The 16,166-nt window shown below is 38.4% G+C and overlaps 1 protein-coding gene across 2 annotated transcripts in view; it reads right to left on the bottom strand.

Annotated features, from left to right (window-relative positions):
• Positions 1–16,166, bottom strand: part of LOC101342990 (myomesin-2) — a 68,009-nt gene that overhangs the window by 49,506 nt on the left and 2,337 nt on the right. For both annotated transcript variants that reach the window (XM_023728313.1, XM_023728314.1), the window contains exons 2-6: positions 9,693–9,820; positions 4,929–5,112; positions 3,884–4,058; positions 2,133–2,254; positions 225–412 (exon numbers count right to left, since the gene is read on the bottom strand). In XM_023728313.1, coding sequence (XP_023584081.1) covers positions 225–412; positions 2,133–2,254; positions 3,884–4,058; positions 4,929–5,112; positions 9,693–9,820 — 797 coding nt within the window. The remainder of the gene's footprint in view (positions 1–224; positions 413–2,132; positions 2,255–3,883; positions 4,059–4,928; positions 5,113–9,692; positions 9,821–16,166) is intronic.

Below are 16,166 nucleotides of genomic sequence, written 5' to 3'. Positions count from 1 at the left end.
TTAAACCTCTTCAGGTCACTTGGCTCTCTGCTTCTTCATCTCTTCTCAGAAGAAGATTAAAAAATGGTTCATAAAATCTTTTCAGTTCTAAAACTGTATGACCCCGTGACATCACAATTTTTTAAAAATCTATTTTTGTTTCTGCATCACTGAAACACTGTCCTCGGAACGTAAAAGCACATAGGTAAAAACAAATAAATAAAAATAGGCAAATAGAAACCAACCGTCAAGATCCTCTCTTTCACAGGCGAAGAATTGACCTCGTGCCAGTTTTGATGATGTGCTTCACGCTTGTCTATGTAATAACCAAGGATGGGTGAACCACCGCTGAATTTAGGCACCTTCCAACCGAGGGTCATAGAACAGCCATCACAGCTCAGCAGTGTGATTCCGTAAGGATGAGATGGAACAGCTACAAATGAAAGCAAGCAAGTTACCCGGAATCTCATCCAACATTCTTTATCCCACAACAGAATCAACTCCAGCCTTTAGAGAGTCATCTGGGAAATGGCTTGAATACTTGCAAAGCCTTCTATCTCTTTCTTGACCTACCTTCGTACCATCTTTGTTTTTAACTTCTCTTTTATGGAGAATAAGTTTAAAAACAATTTTTTTTTTCTATTTCTAAATACATCCTTCCAATAATCCAATCCTATGAGGGCAAAGATTTATATAAATCTGGTCTGGCCATTTGAAACAACAAAAAATCTCCCCCTTAGAGAAAACTTTGAGAAGGGTGCTTTCTCTTTTACAACTGTGGAGTATAACTACCATGTATCTGAGGGTCAATGATGACGAATATTATTTAGGCTAGTTTAAGTGTTAATATTTCCTACATAATTTATAGAAACTTCAAATTAATTTAAATGAGTATGAGCTCATAGTTCCCTTTTTTAAGCACCGTACTTGAAAATAAGCAATCTTTCCCTAACAGGTTGAGAAAATATGTGTCTTTACTTTTCCCCTGACTCTGAGTAACCTAAATAAGGTCTTCCTCTGTTACTTGAGATAAATGTGAGCTGGAAATAAGCTATTTTTATTATGCAATAAAAATTGAAATGATTGACATTTATCTAGTCGGAATGACTTTAAAAGGTAAATGGGAATATTTGAAAGTCCCTTCTGAGAAAAATTGAGAGGAGATTTGAATAATGACCTTAAAACAAAAATGTAATTGCTTTTTGGTTATTATACCCACTTACTATCAGATTTCACATTCTTTGGCAATTCTGATAACAATGATTAGAAATCTTAATTTCTGAAAATGTGTGTACATTTAGTTGGAGACCAAAAAAAAAAAATTTAAAGGTTTCTCTTAGAAGTGAAATTATATTAGTGTGTTTCAAAATGGGTAATGTGTGACATTAGTGTTCCTGAATTTGTTTAAGCAATGTGCTGTGTTTAATACCAAAGAACAAGAGTAACAATTATAAAACATAGAGCTTTATTGATCAACTTTTCTATGGGCTGTCACTGAGATTTAGGACCTGAATTTTTCAGTTCGATCTAATTAATGGCAATTTCAAAAGATTACTATTTATGAACAAAGCCACAAGTTATACACACATTTTAAATTCTCAGAAATAATTTATTGATGTTTCTTGAACTACACGTTGCCATCAAGTCGATTCTGACTTATATTGACCCTACAGGACAGAACAGAACTGCCCCATAAGGTTTCCAAGGAGCGGATGGTGGATTGGAACTGCCTACCCTTTGGTTATCAGCTAAGCTCTTAACTACTATGCCACCTGGGCTCTTTCTTAAATTAAGCATAGCTTAAAAGGCCATTGATGTTGTTCTACTTTAGCACACATTTTCAAAAGAGAACTTCATACCCTATAACATGTATTTTAATGTGGGTACAGGTGTTTGGAAACAAATGTGACCTCTAATACGGTTTTCTATTTTTAATTTGCATTTTATTAGCATATTATCAACTCTCCCTTCTTACACTGGTATTTCCAGCTGACGAGAGGTTCCAACAGAATTGCGTGTTCTCTTTTCAACGATTTACATCCACTTTTTTCCTCTGGTAATACTCCAAATGGCATCAAAGTGTTTATTCATGCAGAAATTAAAATGCACTGGAGACCTAAAAATTGGAGCTGAATAGCCTATGAATTACTTACTGAGGGCAGCCTGGACTTTTATGATGTCAGACTCTTGTGAATTTTCACTCATCCCAACAGCATTAACAGCTTTAACTCGGAAGATATATTGTTCTCCAGTTGTTAAGCCGTGTACGACAAACCTGAGAAAACAGGAATCAGGGTCATGGTTCCAATGTGCAATGTTTTATTCCCCCAGCAATAGAAGTAGGAATCATTCTGAAAACTGTAAAAAAAATTTCACTTGGACTAAAATAAGGTTGACTTTTTGAGTGAGTTATATATACAAGCCATACATCTGTTTTGTTTTCAGTTTTACTTAATTAATTTGAATCAATATTCAAAGACCAAAAAGTAAGATAGCTACACCCAGTTATAACAGGAGCTGAAGCAAGTTCACCTCCTAGATGTGGATTGCTAGTTTCTGGACCTGGGCTTATAGGCACAGAAGCAAACCCTTCGCCTATCCTAAGTGACCTTGTCAAAGTCACTTCCACTGTGAATCCTCCTTCATTTATGCATTGTCTTAGTTTTAATTGAATCAAAGGTCTATTATAAAATAGTATTCAACTGTTCTACCTAAAAGAACACTGACTATGTTTTTAAAAATTGAAGTAGTTATAGTAGCCAAAGGCTGAGACTTTGAAGTCAGATAGACAGGACTTTAATACTGGCTTTGACACGAATTTTGTGTCCGTAGTCAAGTTCTTTAACCTCTGTAAGACTCTGTTCTGCCATCTGTAAAATGGAGAAAATAACACCTATCCCCCAGCATTGCTGTAAGTGGTAAATGCGAAACTCTAGGTGTTTAGCAGGGTTGCTTGCATATAGTAAGTATTCAGTCAATGTAAGCAATTATTACTTATTCATTTAACAAATACTTATTAACCATTTACAAAATTTCTGCAATAGAGTAATACTTTAATTTTTTTTATTCTGATATATATTTATTTGCTGGTTACGGACTGGAGAATAACATCTATCTGGTATCCCCCTCAAACACATCTGCTTTTCCAGCCACAGCTTTTTTCCAATTTATTAAAAAAAAAAAAAATGTTAAGAGGAAAAATGGCTGAGCAACAAATAGATAACCCACTTCTGACAGCTGCCTATATTTTTCTAAGAAGCGTATCATGGAGAAAGCCTAATGAACTCAGACAGTCGCTGCACACTCAGCATGAAACAGGAGTGAATCAATTCCAAAAGTAGAGCTGCTGGCTTTCCCCTGCAAAGGCAGCCAGCATCTTTCCTGCACTGCCCTTCCAAGGGAGAAACGTAGCCTCACGGGTTCTGTCTCAACTGGAGGGCTAGAGAATGGGACTGTCAGTTATATCAACAAAGCAATTTTAAAAGTTTGAAAAATCAGTAAGGAAAAATAAAACTTCTACTTTCACACCATAGTTGCTACTTAACTCTCTTATTCGAAGACAAGTCTTAAATGCCAATTACATCAGGAAAACCAAGGTTCTGGAACTTTTCGTAAATAGCCAAATCTTTTCAGCCAAGTGTTTAATAACTAGCTCATCAAAACAAGTCAAATTTAAGCTTTGAAATTATGTATTCCCTGACCTGTGAATAAGAAAGCAAACTCATTCTGTAATACAGACAGAAATGGTACTGACGTTTTTCTACCATAGTACATACTATGGTGAGGACTACGTGGTTCACGTTTGGTTCTACTTCTTGTTAAAGAAGAGTCATCGTTTATGTCAATACAGTGATTTCTAGGACTTAGGAAGGCGGGAGGCGTTCACACCAGAACTGTACTTTACCTGTTGTAATCAATGGGCTTGTGATTGCACGGCTCCCAGTTGTTGGTTCCTGCAATGCAGCAGTCCACGTAGTAACCCAACAGGCCCTCTTCACGTTTTGGCCTGTCCCATTGTACCACAACCGATGTCTTAGTATTTCTTGAGGCAAGTACCCGACCCGGAGCAGAAGGAACAACTTTGCAGAGAAGACAAAATGATTTCTTAGACTTAATAAGTAATATATGCTAGAAAGAGTGAACGATCTATTATATATCATAGCATATTAAGTCACTAGCTAAATAAACTTGTGATTTTTATGCAGTTCTTTGTATCAGAGTTTTGGAAGACACACCAGAGATCTTCAAGCCCATTATTCCACAGGAAGTGGTAAACCAGGTATATGGCTTTGAATGAAATTTGGAGTAGGGAAACAAGCAATGGTCTAACAACCAGAGGGGGAAGATAGACATTGCTAGACTCTCATTTCCTCTCTTTCCAATTCTCTGCTAAATACTGACACACACACAGAAAATTACTACAATCATAAAATCTCCTGTATCTCCACCAGGTTAAAGAAGATATGCTGATACATAAATGTTTGGACTAACTGGGTAAGAATTATTTTTGGATAATTTGCAGGAGGAAAATATGGCAGTCTGCTCCCATAAAGATTACGGCCTTGGAAAATTTATGGGACAGTTCTGCTCTGTCCTATAGGGTCGCTATGAGTCACAATCGACTCAGTGGCAATGAGTAAGTTGTCAATTTGTCCCTCACACCCTCAACTCATGGCAATCCCATTCACGATGCCATGTACAAGGAATGAAACATTGCCCACTGCCTGATCCTGTGCCATCTTCATGATCAAGGACATCTTAATCTGAAAGCTCCTCTGAAACCAGTTCACCATCATGGCAAAATGCAAGCCGCCACTGACAGACAATGATGGCTCGACATGAGGCATGTTGGCTGATGATACAACCCAGGTCTCCTGCAGAGTAGGCAAGAACTCTACCACTGAACCACCAATGCCCCCAAATTTTAGTTACTCGGTGAGATAGCTTACCAATTGTGTCCTGTGCTTGAATGGGAGGAGTTACTTCTGATGGGTCACTCAGGCCATGCTTATTTGCTGACAAAACTCGAAACACGTAAGACTTCCCTTCAGCGAGATCAAACACTGCATACCGAGGAGATCTCACGGCCATCTGCGCATTTACCCGTTGCCAGTTCCCACTCCCAACTATGGACTACAAAGAGGAATAGGATTTACATTTTTTTTAAATTTAGTGTTCTCTAAAAGTGCATTGAAGGAAATATTCCATTTTAGCTAATCAAGTTACACTTTCGTTATGTCAACTGTGTCCTTGAGTGGTACAATTGGTTAAGCACTTGGCCACTAACAAAAAGGTTGGCAGTTTGGATCCACCTAAATGCACTTGGAAGAAAGCCCTAGTGATCTACTTACAAAAGATCGTAGCCATTGAAAACCGTATGGAGCACAGTTTTACTCTGGTGCACATGGGGTCGCCGTGAGTTGGTATGGACTTCAGGACAAATAGTTTGGTTTTGTTTTCATTTTGTGGTGTCCTGCACACACTGGGAAATCAACAAATGTTTTTAAAAATTTATAAAGAACCAAGCCAGTTTGGCAGGGATATAATCACCCAAAGTTAAAATGTTCACCAGTAAAAATGTTTACATTAAAGTGAAAATTTAAGGGAATCAATACACAGGTTATAGTTTTAGCAAAATGGAATAAACCACAAATCATTAAAGATAATTTAGATATATTTATAAAATTCCATCATAACTAACATATTTTTATTTCATTTAAATTTTGCACTATATAGCAGCTATTTATAACAAAGTGACAGCAATCTAAATACCTAGCAATAGGGTAAGATACAAAAATATACATTCATATATTAAAATAACATACAGCCTTCTAAATTATTGTATAAAGATCTTTAATTTGGTAAGAATTGTTTTGTTTTGTCTATTTTATTAAATGTACTGCAGGATGCAAATTGTGTATCTAATATAATATCAAATACATTAAAAACTCTATAGAAGAAAAAGGTTGTATATATATATACCACACATTAATAATGGTGATTTTATATGATGTAATTACTGCTGATTTTTAATTTCATTCTGTATAACTTCTCTGTATTTTCCAACTTTTTTACACTGCCTGTTTAAATTTTATCATCAACAATTACTTTAAAAACTTTGAATTTCATATTTTTTCCTGTAAAGATAAAAAACATTTTTGAAAGTGTTTCTGAAAAAGTAAAATTTGGATGCACATTGACCCTGCCAAAAGACTGCTAAAAAGAACTTCTAAAACATTTTAAATAACAACACGGGCTTCTAAGAACTAGATTCACGTTGAAAGGAAATGTTTCTCTCGTTTTAGCAAAAGTGAAAAATCACTGTCTTGGAACTGAAACCAGGTGCTCATTGGAGGAAGCTCCCCCGTTGGTTCCTTACACGCCTGCCCTCCTGCTCGTGACTGGCCTGTGGGGTCTCAGACACATGGTGGACATCTGGGGAGATGGCAGGAAGAGAGCATAGGGGCAACACAGAATAACCTGAAAGGCTCTTCTGCAGTGAGACAGGCTCCGCCAGAGAAAAACCAAACTAAACCCTTGCCCTCAAGTCGATTCTGACTCATGGCAACCATACGTGTTACAGAGTAGAATTCTCCATTGGGGTTTTCTTGGCTGTAATCTTAACTGAAGCAGTTCGCCAGGCATTTCTTCCGAGGTTCCTCTGGGTAGGTTGGAACCACCAACCTTTCAGTTAGTAGCCCAACAGTGAAATATTATTAATCATGTTATCACATTAAAGGAAGACAGGAAGGGAGAAGGAAAAAAAAATGCAAGGCTTTGGCTTCAAAAAGCCAGAGAAGTTTAGAGCCAAGTTAAGTCATCAGGTGTACACCCTGTAAACAGGAACTAGAGGGAAGCGTGTGGATTTCAGTATCTTCAGTGGAGGAAACTCGGTCCGTACGTACTTTTGGATCATGTGAATATGAACAAGGCATCGCTGCCTTAATTACAAGCAAAATACCAAGTGGAAATAATCAGCCTTTAGACTCCAGAACTCATAAGCTTTGGCATACAAAGAATCAGCCAACGTGCCATAAATGAGTTTACAGAGAATAAAAGAGCATTTGGCTATCATTTAATTTGTAATTATAAACACACAGCTCATATAGCAAAATCCATGCTTAAAACTATATGCTAAAGTGTGATGTAATAGAATGACTAGAATCAAGTTTATTAATTACGTAGCTGCAGTTCATATCTTAACATCATTTGATGCATGATCTTAACATCACCTGAAAACATAGAAATAAAGACGAGCAAGATAAATCATACAGGTAGTTCCCGACCTACAACGTACGTGAGTTACAACGAATCACACTTAGGACGTCTTTTTTTGGTACATCTTATTGTATGTACTACATACAATGCTGCAGTGCATAAAAAGGAACATACCGACAACTCTTGCTAATTTTCTGACTAGAAATGCCATCCCCATTCCCAGGGATAATCCAGATGATCCAGAACCTTCCACAAGCGAAGTTATCACCACAACCGACAAAACGCTGTTGTCCATTTTTTTGGTATGTATGCATGTATGTATTAAAATATATCTGTAAGTTTATATGTAAAGTTTCCAACCCCCAAAGACAAAGATCGGATTTATAAAGATACTGACAATAAAAGGCAAGAATACTGAAAACTAAAAAAAAAAAAAAAAATGAAGTATTCGACTTACGTCAGAACTGACTTAGGACCAGGTCATCGGAACAGAACTGCATCCTAAGTCAGCGATTACCTGTATATACATTCCTGAGGTTCTTTCTAGGCCTTGATAGGAATGAAGTAAGCCAAGAGACATCTTATCTACATTGAGGATATACTGTCCACCATAAGTTAATTGTGACAAAGGTAAATGAAGTTTGCCCCCCCATCTGTCTGTATCGATCTGCTCCATTTCTGTGTAGCTAATGTGCTCCATAGGGTTTTCAATGGCTGAAGCTTCAGAAGTAGATCACCAGGCCTTTCTTCTGAAGCACCCTTGGGTGGACTCAAACCTCCAACTTTCCGGTTAGCAGCGGAGCACGTTAACTATTTGCATCACCCATGGATTTTATGGAGCACAGTTTTACTGTGACACACATGGGGTCGCCATGAGTTGGGATTCACTCAATGACAACTGTTCTTGTGTGTAGCTAAGCTCAGGGAAACCTTGGTGGTGCAGTGGTTAAGAGCTATGGCTGCTAACCAGAAGGTCAGCAGTTCGAATCCCCCAGCCGCTCCTTGAAAACCCTATGGGACAGTTCTACTCTGTCCTTTAGGGTCACTATGAGTCAGAATCGACTCCATGGCAATGTTTTTTTCTCTTTTCTTTTTTTTTGGTAGGTAAGCTCCAGTCCCAGGCTGGGACCACACGCTACTCCCCGTTTCCCAGGGTCCTCTTGCACAATCACTGACCTCAAGCTGTACTGAACGCTTACTCCTCCTCATCAAAATGCATGTCTTCTGTGACCCAGCCCACAGAAGCTGCTTACCCACTGCTGACAGCAAGTAGTTCAGTCAATAAATCCTTGCAAACATGCTAACTTGATGAGGTAGAACTCTTCTACTTTCAATAATACTTGATATTTCTGGCATCGGTGGTAGGGGAATAGGGAGATACCTCAGAAGAGAGGACTGAGAAAGAGCCTTTCACCTTCAGGCACACCACGTATGGACTGACCATTTGGACTTCTCATAACATAAATACCTATATTTTATCAGCCAAAATTAGTAACTTAACACTTTACCTTGCAATACTTCCAAAGACCCATAGACAATTAAGTATTCCATTTAAGTGGTGAAAGACAGAGAGCCATTATACATTTTGGAGTCTGGAATATTTTTGTTCATTCCCATTTACATTCTGCTATGCTTCAATTAATTGTACTATATTATATAATTGTATTGTACATGATGTATTATATATTACATATAATATGTATGTCATATATAAGTATATATTGTATTACACACTATACTGTAATTTAGTAACACAAAACCATAGTTACAGCATTGCTACAACTTTAAAGTTTTTCAAACCATGGCCCACAATCCAATAGTGGGTCATGAAATCAAATTAGTGGGTCCCAAGAAGCATTTTTAATGAAATTGGACAGGCTGGATTAAAGCAAGAGAGAATGTATAACATGGTAAGGATATAGTTTTTGAAATTTTCTTTGGTTAAATACATATATCCTCGTGTGTGCGTGTGTGTGTGTACAGCACAATGTACTGCAATGTACAATGCATTTCTTTATATGTTACCAGGTCAGAAGAGTCTTCAAGTCAATGATCCGGTGATTCTAAGTCTAACCCATCCTCACCTAAAGATGAATTTCCTCCACAAGATCACCACCAAGTGGCCACACAGCTTATGAACAAACACGGCAAGCAATGGCACACTCTTCCTCCCCCTAACTTCTCATGAAAACCTCAGAACTGAAGAGTCTATAACGTTTTAGCAGGAAGAAAACGTTTAGATCCATCAGGTTCAATTCTTTCATTTGATAGTGGCACATGAGTGGTATCAAAGGACACCAGTTTCCTAATGCCAATTCCCATTCTAGAATCCTTTTCACCAGTTCAGCCCACCACCTCTAGCTTTCTACTAAATAATAATGATGAAGTGCCTGCAGTGACTGATTTGACAGCTTCTCTTCTTTAAAACACATTACATAAGCTACATTAAGATCATGCAGAGACCTGCTTTTTCAGAAAATGTGACTACACAGTACCTTCTCGATGAAATACATCAAGGGCTCCTTGCCATGGGGAGCAGGTGGATCCCAGCTGAGGACGATATATGTTTTACTGATTTCTGAAGCATGCACATTGATGGGAGGTCCTGGAATCTGACCTTCGCCTGCAGGAATAATAAACATCGTGAGTGCCAAACAGAGATTAACCCCCGGATCAGCGTATTTGCTACACTCCATCTTGGTGCGCACTGCTCCCTTGGGTGCATCGCTGAGTATTCAAGAACTGCCGTATCAGTGTTGTGGCTCACTGCTATTGTGGGAAAGTAAGCAAACCACAAGGATTATTTTTCCAGAGTCAAAGTGTAATGTACAGGTAAAGACCATCCAATTTATTTTTGTTTCTAATATGAACCAGTTCGTAAGAAAAGAGCCTAATGCAAAAGGCTTCCATAGTCTCAGCTGGAAAGAGGGGAAAGGATTTACCCAGAAGAAACAGGGCATTTAACCAGAAAGGAGCTTTGACTGCACTGGGAATTTGTTCAGAGAAAGTATTAACAACCTGTGTTCCGCAATATGGAAGCATTGCAGAATGTAATTGTGCAATCTCCAAGGACTCTCTCTGGTTATACTTCATACTGTATGCCCTCAAAGCATTTAAATTATATATCAACTTCTAAAGCACAATGTTTGTTCCTCCCTCAGTAGATCTGTGCCACATTGACAAGCACCGTAATCCGTGCCTATATATATTTGAAATTCTGAAATGATATGGATAAGCCTTTGCAATTAACTAGGATATTGGCATTCAGGTGTCCCCGTATACCTCTTTTCTGACACACGTCTTTTTTTAATATAATGTGAGGTGTCATGTGGGAGTTGTGTCTGGATTTATGAGATATTTTCATAAGGGGTGGAATTTTTCCAGACCCACAGTCCTTGTAATTGTAATACGAAATCTTATGAGCTTCAGATTAGATTAGCACATGATTAAAATGGTTTGAACTTCCCCAGGTCATCTTTGCGAACTTCTCAAAATCCCGTGGCTCCCTCAGGACTCAGCTGCATGCGAGGCACTGAACAGCTATGTGGAAACAGCATAATGCAGGATTGAGTTTCGTTTCCTAAGAGTCCTGTTACCGAGTACATCAAACTGTACTGACAACACGGGCGTATAAACTCTGGCAAGCAGGTTGAAATTCAAACATGGAGTCAGAGTATCTCCAGGAAAGTGCCAGAGACTGAAGGGGCGGGGGGGGGGAGCGGGGGGGCTCTCAACCCATGTATTTGTGTCCACACCTAGAGAGATCAGAGAGAAAGATACTAAAGAAAGATACAGGAAACTTACATAGGATAATCTACGCTGAACTTCCAAAAGCTGAATCATGGTTTATTGCAGACGTATCAAAGTACATGGGAAGCAAACCCAGAGAACAGAAGAAAGCAAGGCAAAGAATAAAAGCAGTGTGAAAGTGTGAATACTTGAAGACAGAATTGTCTTTCACACACTTTCAGATCTGAAATAGCTTGCTGTTTTTAGACCTGGCACATAGCTTTCAGGCCCAGAGAAAATGAAATCGAAAACATTTCACTTGATGGCAAGGCAACAAGTAAGAATCCGTTTTATACAGTGGGGACTCCTCAGTCAGGGTAAGATACTTTAAACTTCCAGCATCATCTTAGGTGATGCAAGGGCATGAGCCTTGCAGATTTGCAGATGATCCCAACCATGGACGGAAAATTCCTAGTACAGAAGAAAACAGGATTCAAAATGGCGTCAATGAGCCAAGCTGTTGTTGCTGTCGTTGTTAGCTGCTATCGAGTCTGCTCCAGACTCATGACAACCCCATGTACAACGGAATTGAATTCTTAAGATCCATAGGGCTTTCAGAAGTAAATCTCCAGGCCTTTCTTCCTAATTCGTTGTAGTCTGGAAGCTCTGCTGAAGCCTGTTCAGCATCATAGAAACAAACAAGTCTCCGCTGACAGACTAGTGATGGCTGAATTTGAGGTGCACTGGCCAGGAATCAAACCAGGGTCTCCTGCAGGGAAGGCAGGAATTCTACCTCTGAGCCAAGGAGAGGACCAAGGAAATGAGATGATATTCATTACTCACACTCTTAGAGCTGAAAGAACTTTTAGGGAAAAAAAACAAAGCCAACCAAAATGAGAGAAGAATGGCCAAATGCTTTTATACCAGGGTATTTTTCACTACGGGGCCATGCACTGCTGGTTAGGGATGCTACCATGAGCCTCTGCTTCAGTATCACAATACTTCTCCGAAGCCCTGTTTCAATGGGCCATAGCAATACTGGATGAAAATGGTGAATGGTGACTAATACATATACAATGTATCATAGTTTAAAAATGATTTCACACTCATTATTTTATTTGATGCTTGCCACATACAGAGAAAGATATGATCGTTTTCCTCCAGTTTAAAAACGCACAAAGGAAGTCTATAGGACCAACAGTCTACAAGAACGACTGCCTCATCTACCCTGAGACCAGAAGAGCTAGATGGTTCCCAGCTACCACTACCAACCGTTCTGACCTGGGACACAACAGACGGTCCTGGAGAGAATGGGAGAAAAATGTAGACCAAAACTCAAATTCTTAAAAAAGGCCAGACTTACTGGACCAGTTGAGACTAGAGGAGCCTCCGAGACTATCGCCCTGAGATACCCTTTAAACTTTGAACTGAAACCACTCCCAGAGGCCACCTTTCAACTAAATAACAGATTGGCTCATGAAATAAATAATATCACCCATGAGTACTGTGCTCCTTTAAGAAAATCATTTATGTGAGACCTAATGGTCAACAATTACCCTAAAGCAAAGATAAGACAGTCAGGAGAGTCAGGGAAACTAGATTAATGGAAATGGAACAACCAGAATGGAAATAATGAGAATGTTGACAAATTGTGAATAATGTAAGCAATGTCACTGAACAATATATATAGAAATTTATTAAAAAGGAACCTATTTTGCTGTGTAGAATTTTACCAAAAACACAATAAACTATAGAAAAAATGGACAAATGAGTTCATAAAAATATAGTACTTTTCTAATATCACACAGCTATTAAGTGGTGGATTAGGGTTCAAGTTGAGGTCTTCTGATTCCAAATCCAGAGTTTCGTTCTCTCCATCAACCCAAGGGACACAGCCCCCACGACCTCCTCAGGAGATTTTTCTCTAAGTTAATGAAACATGAAGTTTATCTGGAATTTGTAGAACCCCAAGATGACAGAATTCAAGAGGATGTAGAACTACAGATAAGTACTGAAGAATTCGGAGTAAATGATTTATTAAACATGTTAGCTACAAATGACTTTGTCCAAGACAGTGTATTGAATGCTTAGATGGACAATTAGTAGCAGAAAAGCAATCTCATTCTACCTTTCAAGAGGCTATTCTTGTCTTCCCAAGAATAGAGTATCCATTTTTCAATGGGGCAACTCAAGAAAGACTGGAAAAGTTGGATGATACTAAGAGATGGGCTTTGATAAAAATTAAAACATTTGAAAGAAGACATTAACCAAGATTGAAGTGGTTAGAAAAACTTAGCAAAAAGCCTAAAATATCAGAGAAATAATTTTTAGCCAAAAAAGTAATGTTTCTCTTTCAATAAAACAAATGTCATGTATGCCAGTTCTTTTCTAGCTAAAACGAAGTTAAAAGGGAAAATCAGCTTAGATGAAGAGAAGAGATATGGGTGGACAAAGGGAAGAACTTCCTCATAGCAAATTTTTGAACCCAGAAATGTTTTCTTGAAAAACATTACAGAAATCTTTCTCTATCTAAAGATATTTTTAATTAGGTACTCCTTTATGAAATGACTGAGTTTAAAATGACAAAAGAATTTTCCAAACCACTGTGTCAATGTACCTTTTTTTTTTTATATACCTAGTTTGTCTCAGGACATGGAAATTACCTAGTAACTGCATGAAAAGGCTTACACCAGAGAACGGTAGCCCTGTGTGGATGAACTTCAGACAATATCAGGGTCTCGAGTCAAACAATTTTCCATGGAAGTGTCCTACCTTCTACCTATCACAGCCAGCTACATAAACAGAGCCTGTAAAATGTCTCCCAGAGTATGAATAAAATGCTGCCATGTTCAAGAATGGATCAAACAAAATGAAGGCACAGACCCAGGGAACCAGAAAACCTGCCTTTTATGAGAAAGGAAACAGAATAAACCTGAAAAATGTTATCGTGACTTTATTCCAGTTAAAAATAAGAACTACTGTGTCTGTAAACTATTGTGTCTGTGAACTTCCATTTCATCCATTGAAAAACTGAGTTTTTGAAAATATGGTATTTCTTTATTTGGCAGTTGGTAATACATAGCTAGCTATTTATATCCCCATACGTCTATATCTATACATAAATAGATTGTCTTCCCCAAAAGGCATAGTTACTGCCTTTGAAAGGTTTATTAGATTATATTATTTCATATCCCCAGTGCTTTTCACAATGGCCTTTACATAATGCAAATTTTATCATAGATATGTGACATTTATATAGCGACTTACATCTTCTTATTTTAGGCCATTTTTAGCAGATTGAATTCCTACACACCCACTCAGGGGAATCCATATCACATCTCTCCTCCCCGATGCCCATGAGGTGAGAAAAAGAGAACTTCCTTTTCCTCTGGAACATCAAAAACTCACATTTTATAAAGACTGATCTACTACAAGAACATCTCTTACAACATAATTTGAAGCTATTTTCTACTCATTCAAATATCTATTTAAATCATTTAAAAAAGGACAGCTAACAGATACATGAAGAAATGCTCATGATCATTAGCCATTAGAGAAATACAAATCAAAACTACTACGAGATACCATCTCACCCCAACAAGGCTAGCACTATTCCAAAAAACACAAAATAATAAATGTTGGAGAGGTTGTGGAGAGACTGGAACACTTATGACTGCTGGTGGGAATGTAAAATGGTACAACCACTTTGGAAATCAAACTGATGCTTCCTTAAAAAGCTAGAAATAAAAGTACCATACGATACAGCAATCCCACTCCCTGGAATATATCCTAGAGAAATAAGAGCAGTCACACGAATAGACGTATGCACACCCATGTTCATTGCAGCAACAGCAAAAAGATGGAAACAACCTAGGTGTCCATCAACAGATGAATGGATAAACAAATTATGGTACATACACAAAATGGAATACTACAAAATGATAAAGAACAATGATGAATCTGCAAAACATCTCACAACATGAAATAATCTGGAAGACGTTATGCTAGTGAAATTAATCACAAAAGGACGAATATTGTATGAGACCACTATTATAAGAACTCAAGAAAAGGTTTAAACACAGAATAAAACATTCTTTGATGGTTACGAGGGTAGGGAGGGAGGAAGAGGGGAATTCACTAACTAGATAGTAGACAAGAATCATTTTAGGTGAAGGGAAGGACAACACACAATACAGGGGAAGTCAGCTCAACTGGACTAAACCAAAAGCTAAGAAGTTTCCTGAACACAACCAAACACTTCAAGGGACAGAGTAGTAATGGCTGGGGTCTGGGGACCATGGTTTTGGGGAACATCTAGGTCAACTGGCATAACAAAGTTTATTAAGAAAATAGTCTGCATCTCACTTTGTGAGTAGTATCTAGGGTCTTAAAAGCTGGCAAGTGGCCATCTAAGATGCATCAATTGGTCCCAATCCACTTGGAGCAAAGGAGAATGAAGAACAGCAAAGGAAAATATTAGCCCAAGAGACAAAAGGGCTACATAAACCAGAGACTCCATCAGCCTGAGACCAGAAGAACAAGCCAGTGCCCGGCTACCACCAGTGACCGCCCTGACAGGGAACACAACAGAGAGTCTCTGATGGAGCAGGAGAAAAGTGTGGAGCAGAACTCAAATTCTAGTAAAAAGACCAGACTTAATGGTCTAGACTGAGACCGGAGGAACCCTCGAAGCCATGGCCCCTGGACACTCTGTTAACCCAGAACTAAAACCATTCCCAAAACCCATTCTTCAGACAAAGATTAGACTGGACTATGGGACACAAAATGACTCTCGTGAAGAGTGTGCTTCTTAGTTCAAGCAGATACACGAGATCAAATGGGCAGCTCCTGTTTGGAGGCAGGATGAGAAGGCAGGAAGGGACGGGAGCTGGTTGGATGGACACAGGAAACTCGGGTGGGAAAAGGGGAGTGTGCAGTCACATTATAGGGATTGCGACTAGTGTCACATAACAATATGTGTATAAATTTTTGAATAAGAAATTAACTTGAGCAGTAAACTTTCACCTAGAGCATGATAAAAAAATAAAAATAAATAAATGTTGAGAGCTTATTGGGCACCAGGCACTATGCTAAGCTACAGTGAACAAGACAGTTATTTACCAAGTCATAATACATCAACCTTCCCCAAGTTATTTTCTTTTGTAATTTATTGACTAAGCATTTTTCCTGGTTTCTGACTTCTTCTGGAAGTAGAGCTGTTAGCTATGGCTTATCCTTGC

Source organism: Trichechus manatus, unplaced genomic scaffold (genome assembly GCF_000243295.1).
Source record: "Trichechus manatus latirostris isolate Lorelei unplaced genomic scaffold, TriManLat1.0 scaffold00023, whole genome shotgun sequence".
Lineage (NCBI taxonomy): Eukaryota > Metazoa > Chordata > Mammalia > Sirenia > Trichechidae > Trichechus > Trichechus manatus.
This window is presented reverse-complemented; position numbering and strand designations above follow the sequence as displayed.